Consider the following 9,946-nt stretch of genomic DNA (forward strand, 5'->3'; position numbering starts at 1 on the left):
TTCCTGATTCTGTCCATATATATCTCCATATATGTGTGTGTGTGTGTGTGTGTGTGTGTGTATAATATATATATATATATCTTTGATTTTTCTGTGTTGGAGATGGAGAGAAAGAAGAACAGGTGACATATCTAGTGAGGAGCCTAAGAAGGTAGCCCAGTCTTTGTCTTCCTTCCACCAACTTATGCTTATGGGAGAGCGAGCTGATCCTTGTCTTCTGAGGTCAGCTGAGCTGGAGCCAGCTCACAGGGGAAGCCTAGAGCTGAGTTTCTGTGCCACATCTCTCAACTCTTCTCTGGGCCTCCTGAAAGTTCTGTCCCATTGCCTTGCATTTCAAGTTCTAGCCTGTGTCCACATTTCTCCCATCTTTAGATGGCTCCTGTTAGGGCTGGGCTACCAGCCCATGCTCTGGTTTTTCCTGGGCTGACACCCATAGCTAAGTTGCCAGGTCCTTGGCAATAACCCAAGATGTGGCCCTTTTAAGGCAGATGCTTGTTGCTTCCATGCCCAATGGAGAATGGGTAGGATAGAGATCCCTGGCCACAGTCATTTGGATTGAGGAGAAAAGAGCAATCAATGCATGCTGTAAACTCTCAGCGGAAAGAGGGCCTCCCCTGGCCCAGAGACCTTTAGTTACTCTGCCTAACAGGCTGGTGAAGATTGAAGGTATGGCCAGGCAGTGGGCGCTCCTAGAAAGCATTCCTTTCCCTAGGTTCTTAGTGTTCGCACATCCCGTTCTGCCACCTACTTCCTGCATAGTGTCTAGTAACTGGCTTGACCTTGATCAAGAGCAGTAGTAGCCCCTAGTTGCAGGGACTGGCAGATGCTGGTGCAGAGTTTACTGAGTATCTTAGGGCTCTGGCTGAGCCCAGGTGGAGAGATGAACCAGGAGAAGAGCAGCTCGCACAGGCTGTGTGGTGGGCATCTGTCTGGCTTAGCTGTATGCTGTAGGCCTTCTGTGGTTTTCAGAACCCATCGCACCTCTGTTCCCCTTTCAAGATTTGACTGTGCGCTGTCCTCTTGTCTGGGTAATGGGCCAAGGACCAGCTCTTACCAATGTCGAGTTTTTTGGTCCTTTGTATCTTTAGGACTGATTTTACAGCTCTCTGGGCCCTTGGTGAGATCTCTGTCTGTGCCCCTCCCTTCGGCTCTCCCCTCCCCCAGAGAGGGGAGCTGTGCAAGGGGGCTGAAGAGACAGCTGGCAGCATGAAGCCAGGCCTCCTAGCCTTAGGCCGGCACCCCGGGTCTGGCCACATTCCTGAGGGACCTGCTGAGCCTCTCTGGCCCTGGGGGTGGGGTGGGGGGAAGTCTGAAGCTGCTGAAGGCCCCTTCCCCCAACTCTGGCTCCTTTCCAAGGGAGACCAGGCTAGCCTGTGTGAAATGTAGGGTCCCAGAGTTTCAGGACTCCCTCCTGCTGGACTCAGAGCTCTAGGGGGGAGAGCGCCTACCTTCCTCTGGCAGCAGCTGTCAGTGGCTTTCGTGGGTTGGTATTGAAAAACTAAGCCTGCTGCTGGGGTGAGCCCTCAGGCCTCAAAGGGGGAGGTCTTGTAGCCAAGTAGGGGGGGGGAGGGAGGGGGTCCGGGAAGCGGTTGAGACTGGTTCTTATAAATAGCCCTTGCACAAGTGGCTCCAATTTTGACCTTTGTTATGTAAATGTAGCCAGCCTAGGAAGGGTCTTGCCCAAGCCTCCTATACCCCTCGGTTTGCCTGTAATTGTGTGCCTGCCACCAGCCTCTTCCAGACCTAGGTGGACCTGGGTTAGCCTAAATCTCCAGTGTGTATTGGGGGTTAGTTGCTACCCAGCTTCTCAGACCTGCCCCTGGTCTGGGTTTCCCACCCAGAAGATCATAGGTCTTTTGGAGAGTAAGAGTAGGACTTCCAGTGCCTCTCCTTGATGGACCCTCTCCTTCCTTTGGTACCTATCTTAGTAGTCTGTCTTCTTCTCCCTAGGTGACCAGGCATTGATGCGCCCCCAGGAAGTCCACGTGCTCAAGGAAGTCACCCCCGCTGGCTGCTGCTCACATGGTTTCTGGGCCCCTGGCACTCCGGTAGGCCTGGGGGAGGGAGGATCTCTAGCCTGCTCTTGCCCCTGGGGCTTTCTGGGCAGCCCACAGCCGGAAGGCTAGGCTTCTCCCTGGCCTATAGTCCTTTGTGCTCACAGTTTAGGACAGCATGCTGGGTGCCTGGGGCCAGCTGCTCTGGCTCAGGCTCACCCAGGACAAGGGGCTGCTGTGAGCACATGGGTTCTGCTCTTTGTTCATCCCTTTGCCAGGCTCAGGGTAACCAGCATCCTAGAGTAGACAGAGCAAGCCCAGGGCTGGTGACTGTGGCACCACACAGAAGCCAAATCTTTGTTCCCTCTTCAATCAGCTTGCAGGAGCAGAGAGTGGGGGAAGTATGGTTCCAAAAGTCTCCAGCCCCTGAGTGCCCTTCTGAGTTGCTTCAGCTGGGGCAGAACAAGGAACAGGTAGAACCTTTCCAAGGTGTTCCACCAGGTGCTTACCATGAGCTCTGAAACAGTAGTGTGGATGTTATGGTTATGGTTTCTCTTTGTCTACAAATAAGGGCAGAGGCAGGCTGGCTGGGGTGAGCATTTGTAATATGGAAGGAGAGAATATGGTGTAGAAGATACCCTGGTAGGGACAAAAGGTCTGGGTAGTGGTGGTGAAGTTAGGAACATTTGAGCTATTTACAGATTGAATTCTAAATGGTAAGGCACATGTGGGAGGGGTAGAGTGGGCCCTGCTACCCCATTACTGACTGACAGCCATGAGTCAGTGGAGAATGTGCCCAACCCCATGATCTTCTGTTCCATAGAGGCTAATGGGCGCCTCTGCTCAAGCAGCCAGCAAGGATTCCCAGGCTTGAACTCAGTGACCTCTACTATGAGAGAATGGGGCTGGCATTGCCATTGCTCTTAGTTTGGGAGGTGGGTTGGGACTGAGGTCAGCTTTGAGTAATGTTCTGGGTACCTCTGTCCTGGGAAGGCCATTCAAAGGCCTATGGTATACTTCCCTGCCCTCACTGTCCTCCCTGCGGGGTTCCCTGCTTGGCTGAGGGGAGGTGGGAAGCTTGGTCAGACCCCACATGCATGCTGCACACCGCTGGGTCAGCGGCCTGACAGGTTCCTTTAGAGACCAGAGGCATCTGCATGTTTATTACTTAATGACCTTAATTAGTGTCTGTACCAGTCTGTCTGGTAGGGGCCAGCTGGCTGCTTTTCCCAAGCCCAGACAGCAGCAGCCCTTCCTGGAAAGGGCAGTGTCTAGGAAGTCCAGGGGCTGGGACAATACCCAGTTTCTACTTGGGCAAGGCCCAAATAGTTGGAGAAGGAAGAAGCTGTAGGGAACATTTCAATGTATAGCAATGACTGCAAACCAGAGGCTAGCAGATGAGTTTGATTTAGCTCACACAGTGTATTTTCTGGTTAGCTGGAGGTAAAAATATCGTGCACTTGTCTTCCCTAGGCTGGCTGAGACCTCGATCCTCGAATCTCAGCCTCCTGAGCAGGTAGGATTATGGATGTGAGCCACCACTGCCCAAGTAACTCAGTCTGTTTTATTAGCACCACATTCTAACTGAGTTAATTGGCCACCTCACAGAATGTATTTTATAAGAACCCTTTAACATAGGGAAATTACTCTTGAAAATCAGATTTTCTGGCTGGTCTAGAAAGCTGGGGAGACCAGCCCTATGGCTCTGCATATAGGTAGGACTGGTCAGTTCACTCAGGGCTCCTGCTGTCCTAGAGCTACATTTGTTCTCTGAATTCCATTGCCACCTGCTGGCCATTTTTACTTCCCCTGCTTAGCAATGCCTGTGATTGCCTGCCTTCTTTTAGTATGGAGGCAGTAGCCTGAGGCATGAAGTCAAATTCAAACCCAAGTTTAACTGCTTAGCATCTTCATCATGCTCACCTCCATTTCCTCATAAGTGGGGGCTCTGTCCTTTCTCAGACAGCTTGCATCCTCAGTGAGGTAACAATCGGAAGGTGCCTGCCCACAGGGAAAGCTGTGTTGAATAAGTGGGACTGAGTGTGGATTCCATCTGCCAGTTCAGTCCAGAGGCCCCCTGTGTGCTCCTGAGGACTGCACTCTGCCCCGGGGCCCCTGTGCAAATTAATCAGGCTTGTTTTTGCCCACAGGTGGTGCCCGTGGGCAGGGCGCAGGGACATGGGGCCCGACATGGAGCTGCCCAGTCATTCAAAGCAGCTCCTGCTACAACTGAACCAGCAGAGAACGAAGGGTTTCTTGTGTGATGTCATCATCATGGTGGAGAACTCTGTCTTCCGGGCCCACAAAAATGTCCTGGCTGCCAGCAGCATCTACTTCAAGTCCCTGGTCCTGCACGACAACCTCATCAGCCTAGACACGGACATGGTTAGCTCCACGGTGTTCCAGCAGATCCTAGACTTCATTTACACAGGCAAGCTGCTGCCTAGTGACCAGCCAGCCGAGCCCAACTTCAGCACTCTCCTTACTGCCGCCAGCTACCTCCAGCTACCTGAATTGGCAGCCCTCTGCCGGCGCAAACTCAAGCGAGCAGGAAAGCCCTTTGGTCCTGGACGGGTAGGGGCTGCTGGCATGGGGCGGACGCCCCGCAGCCAACGACTGTCCACAGCCTCTGTTATCCAGGCTCGATACCCTGGGCTTGTGGATGGACATAAGGGGCACCATGCCTCCCAGGAACTCCCCCAGCCCAAAGGTTCAGATGATGAGCTCTTTCTGGGTAGCTCCGCCCAGGAGAGCACACACAGCCTGGGCCGGGGGCTCTGCTCAGCTAGTGGGGAAGTGGGCTTAGGGGGCTGTGGCAGCAGCACTAATGGGAGTAGCGGGGGCTGTGAGCAGGAGCTGGGCCTAGACCTGTCCAAGAAGAGCCCACCTTTGCCCCCCACAACTCCTGGACCCCATCTTACCCCTGATGACCCAGCACAGCTGAGTGACAGCCAGCACGACTCACCCCCGTCAGCCTCTGTCCCACCTGTTGCCAACAGTGCCTCTTATACGGAGCTGGGGGGCACCCCTGATGAGCCCATGGATCTGGAAAATACTGAGGACAACCACCTGAACCTACTGGAGGGGCCAGGTGGACAGCCTCGGAAGAGCCTCCGCCATTCATCTCGAAAGAAGGAATGGAGCAAGAAGGAGCCTGTTCTGGGTCTCCCTTTGAACGGAGAGAAATGGGGCCCAAGGGCCCCTGTCCTGGTGAAGAGAGCGAGGGGCTTGGGGATGCAGTTCCCAATGGTGTTCTGGCCAGTGGTGCTGCTGGCCCCAGTGGGCCTTATGGGGAGCCCCCATACCCCTGCAAGGAGGAGGAGGAGAATGGCAAGGAAGGGAGTGAAGACAGTGGGCAGAGTGGGAGTGAGGGGGGCAGTGGCCATGCTGGCACTCACTACATGTACCGGCAGGAGGGCTATGAGACCGTGCCATATGGAGACAACCTGTATGTGTGCATTCCCTGCGCCAAGGGCTTTCCTAGCTCTGAGCAGCTCAATGCTCATGTGGAGACACACACAGAGGAGGAGCTGTTCATCAAGGAGGAGGGGGCCTATGAGACGGGCAGTGGGGGTGCAGAGGAGGAGGCCGAGGATCTGTCAGCGCCCAGCACAGCCTACGCAGCAGAGCCCCGGCCTTTCAAGTGCTCAGTCTGTGAGAAGACCTATAAGGACCCTGCCACCCTGCGGCAGCATGAGAAGACACATTGGCTGACGAGACCCTTCCCCTGCAATATCTGCGGCAAGATGTTCACCCAGCGTGGCACCATGACACGCCACATGCGGAGCCACCTAGGCCTAAAGCCTTTTGCCTGTGATGAGTGTGGCATGCGCTTCACCCGCCAGTACCGCCTCACAGAGCACATGCGCGTGCATTCAGGCGAGAAGCCCTATGAATGCCAGCTCTGTGGGGGCAAGTTCACCCAGCAACGCAACCTCATCAGCCACCTGCGTATGCACACCTCCCCCTCCTAAAAGCCAAAGACCCAGGGGTGCCCTCTGCAGACCTGCCACCTGGGAACCCAGCAAAGGAGAAGCCAGTAGGTGCGGTGGGAGGGGCTGAGCCTGAGGTCCAGCGGGAGGCTCTCCTGGCAGCCCCTTTGCCCCAGCCGCCCCACACCCAGAGCTTTAATCAACAGTCTGTACCAAGGGAAGCCAAGAGGAGAGAAGCCTGCAGGCCCAGCTCCATGCCTGGTGCTGGTGGTGACCATTCTACCTCCCCATCCCACTTCTTGCTCCAGCCTTGTGGGGGCTGTGGTAGAGCCGGGTGGGAATGGGTCATATGGGACTTTCTGGGACCTGGCCCCTTTCCTTCAGGCTGGGCTGGAGAAGAGGGAGAGGGGATCCCCTTCATGCTAGTGAGGCACTGTTTCCTGTGACCATGGGTGGTGTCTGGAGCAGGCCCCCACCCGGCAGGGACTTGTGTCTGTGTGCGTGCAAGTGTGCTTGTGTCTGTCTGTGACCCTGGCTCTGGGGAGCAGGTGCTTGGGGGCAGCTCCTTCACTCCTTTAGCCAGGGTGGCACTGTTCTCTGGCGCTGGGATAGTCAGGGTGACCCCACCGCCTACCTCTCTACAACTAAAGAGCCCTCTGGGCCTGTGTTGCTGTTAATTCCTACTGATCTCCCTTCACTTTTTTTTTTTTAATTTTGGTTTCTTTTTTTTTTTAAACCAAAACAAACAATAGTTTATTTTCCTTCTGCCTCATTGGGGCTGAGCCTGGGTCTGCAGACTGAATGTAACTGGGGCAGCTGCCCCTGCCTGTTGCCCCTTCCCTGAGCCCTGGTGCCATGGGACACATCAGTGAGCCCATCTCCAGGCCCCAGAAGCCCTTCTTGCCCAAAGGCTTTCCTGGTCCTGAGCCCTGTTGGGGCTGCCTCAGGAGAACACGTTTTTCCTATAGTTTTCAAGGAATATTCTTTGTCTAGAGGTACATGTTTTTGTTTTTGTTTTTGTTTTGTTTTGAATCGAGAGCCCTCCCCCCATGTAACATTGATGGAAATGTTGGAACTGGAAGGTTTGGGGGGCGGGGGAAGCTGGGCTTGCTGCCAAGGCCGTCGGTACTTGTGTTTTTCATTTCTGTGCATGTGTGGGTGAGTGTGGTGTGCACTGTGCGTGTGGACAGATGCTTCACTTTCCTTCCTCACTGAGCAAGGTGGAGAGACTTCTGACCTTTTGCTACCTCTTGAATTCATGACAACAGTATAGTACTTTGGTGACTGGCAGTTGAGGGTGAGCTGGTTGCTTTTTTTCTCTGGTGGGAATAAGCTGGGCTCAGGTCAGCTCCAGACACCATCTTGGGCCCCAAGTTGTCAACTGCTACTAGCTGTGCTTGAGTGTGGGGCAGGTGCTGGGCACCTAAGTACTTAGCAGGAGCCATAAGGAGAGAGCTGTGGTTAGCATCTCCTGCCAGGGCCAGGATATGGTGGAAGTGAGCCCCCCCATCCTGTCTCTGCTTGGAGCTGGAGAGAGCCAAAGCCCCTCCTGGCTCATGTGGTGTGGTCAGGAGCCCACCACAGGACCAGGGAATGGAATAGCACCATTGAGCACTCCTGGCCACTCTAATGAGAGTTGGTCACACCCACAGGCTCAGCCTTGTCTGAGCCCAATGAGTTGCCCCATACCATGGGTTTCTCAGATACTTGCATGGGTCCTAGTCAGGCTCGAGGCCAAACCATGGTTTCCATGCTTGGTTACATTGCCCTTGGCCAGCTGAGCCACAGGACTGGGCCAGCAGGCTTTATCTTCATTTTGCTTCCTACTTTTTTCTTTCAATTTTAAGTTCAGACCAAAATATTTCAGAGTCATCCCCTATCCCACCCCTTCGGAGACCCTCCAAGTAAAAACAGCCAAGTTCAGGGCCTTGGGTGCTAAGTGGTGTATTCTGGGAATGAGGGAATAGAGTCACAGAAAGGCTTTTGGTTAGCCCTCCATGTGGTAACCCCAATCCCGGAGCCGGTTCACCTCCCTGTCAGATAGGAGATGGAGGGCTAGACCCCTGATCTCAGTTCCAGCAAAGGCCAGTTGAGCGCCTGAACTGAGTAAACACCCGGGCTCCACCCCCACCCTATCAGCACTTAAAGCCACATGACACAAAGTCTGTACCGCAGTACCATATGGGAATGGTGCATGCACCCGGTGGCTTCTGTGGCCACCACCACCATGGGCAGCTGCATCTGTGAGGTGACTGGAAAGTAGGTGATTGCTCTATCTACAAAACTTCAGGGACTGGGAGCAGAGCCCCCTCACTCAGTGTCTGTGCGACATAGTATTGTACCCACCTTAGTATTGTATCAAGCCTTTTCTGTATTTTAATGAGAAAGCAAACACTAGTTTTCCTATTTAAGATGTTATGGGTGATTGGGGTGGGGTGGGATCAACACAACACTTGGTTTTTGTTTCCTTTTCCTTTGATTCCGTGAGAGAGAGAGAGAGAGAGAATGTGTGTGTGTGTGTGTGTGTGTGTGTGTGTGTGTGTGTGTGTGTGTGTAAAGAGCCTCACAAGGAAATTAGGCTGTGAGGGGCAAAGACGGCTTAACAGTTCTCTGCTTTAGTCACTTAATTCCTGAATGTTTCGGAGAAACAGGAAACAGAAAATAGCAGATGTCACTTAAGAATGATGATTTAAAAAAAAAAGGAAAAAAAAAAAAGCTCATACCCAAATTCACAAAACCTATTTTTTAAACCAAAGCACATTTTGAATGAGTATGGAACCTCAGTGGGCTCAGAAAAAAAAAAGAAAGATACTAATATATTTATCTCATTGTTTACATAAACTTTTACAGTTTCAGACCTCAGCAGCTGTAAGGCCAGTCCCAGGGAATCCTCACCTGCTGGGGGTCCTGAGTCGGCCCTGGAGCAGCGTGTGGGCAAGATGTAGGGCCAGGGAACAGGTGAACGCCTCCCTGCACTCCCCAGGGCCCGCATCCCCAATCCCAGGGCCTCTCCGAGCCCAGCTGGCACCAAAGAGCTTGGGCCTGTGCTGACCAAGCCTCAGGCCTGCTGGCTGGACCTCAGCGGTCTTGCCAGCTGGTACATACTGGGTGGCTGTCAGCTCTGGCCACAGGACCTGAGTCTGGGCTTTGGCCCCAAGGGGGAGGTGAGTTCCCTCTGCTGCTCTGCTCGTGACCCTTGGGGAGTGGGTTGATGTGAGGGTCTCACTGAAGCCAAAAAGCGGGGACTTTTGCACAGCTCATTTGACTCCAGTGGGTCTGTCCCCCTTGTACCCCTCAGCCAGTGAAGGGCTGATGGGACCTGGTCCTTACCAACACAGACGGTGCAAACACTCTCAACAGTGTTGTTTTTGTATCAATATGTTTGTGCAGTGATGAATGTATTTATTTCTCAGACTTGGGACAAGCTGGTGGTGGCAGGCTGGGCTCTGCCACCGCCTGCTCCCACAGGACCGAGCCACTGCAAGGGCTCCTCCAGGATTGCAAAAAAGAAAAAAAAAGAAAAAAAAAAAGATGAACCTTTAAGCAAATGAGAATCTCAGAGACTTGCAGCATAGCCATACACCTCAGCCTGTGAACCGAACAATCTAGACCCAAACTGACTCTCCCGACCTCATACTGCCGGGGGGAGTTTCTGGTCCGTCACTACTTGAGGGCGCCGGGCTCCTCACCCGCTGTCCTCATGCCGATGCTTTTCACTGGACCTCAGGCCCCGTGCAGGAGTGCGATCAGGCGGGGCTGCGGGCAGTGGGGAGGCCTGGGCAGCCCAAAGGGCAGAGCTTAGGAGAACAAGTGCTCTGCCCTACCTCCAGGCCCAAGTCAGAAGCTCATGTTGGGAGAGGAGCAGACAGGGCGCCTAGCACTGCCATGGCCCTCTGAAGGGACCAAGGTCCTCCATGTCCCCAGTCACCTTGGGCTCCATATTAACTGAACCTGTGAAGTGGATGCCAGGAATGAGGGAATGGTAAAGGACCTGACCAGAGCCTCAGTCTGACATTCCAG

At 53.8% G+C, this 9,946-nt stretch overlaps 1 protein-coding gene across 1 annotated transcript in view; it reads left to right on the plus strand.

Moving 5' to 3' along the window:
* Hic2 (HIC ZBTB transcriptional repressor 2) overlaps positions 1–9,527 on the plus strand; it is a 34,250-nt gene extending 24,723 nt beyond the window's left edge. The window contains 3 exon segments of the mRNA XM_048343402.1: positions 1,951–2,048; positions 4,145–5,151; positions 5,154–9,527. Coding sequence (XP_048199359.1) covers positions 2,023–2,048; positions 4,145–5,151; positions 5,154–5,968 — 1,848 coding nt within the window. The 5' untranslated portion in view covers positions 1,951–2,022 and the 3' untranslated portion in view covers positions 5,969–9,527.
* The last annotated feature ends 419 nt before the right edge of the window (positions 9,528–9,946 follow it).

Source organism: Perognathus longimembris, chromosome 3 (assembly GCF_023159225.1).
Source record: "Perognathus longimembris pacificus isolate PPM17 chromosome 3, ASM2315922v1, whole genome shotgun sequence".
Classification (NCBI taxonomy): domain Eukaryota; kingdom Metazoa; phylum Chordata; class Mammalia; order Rodentia; family Heteromyidae; genus Perognathus; species Perognathus longimembris.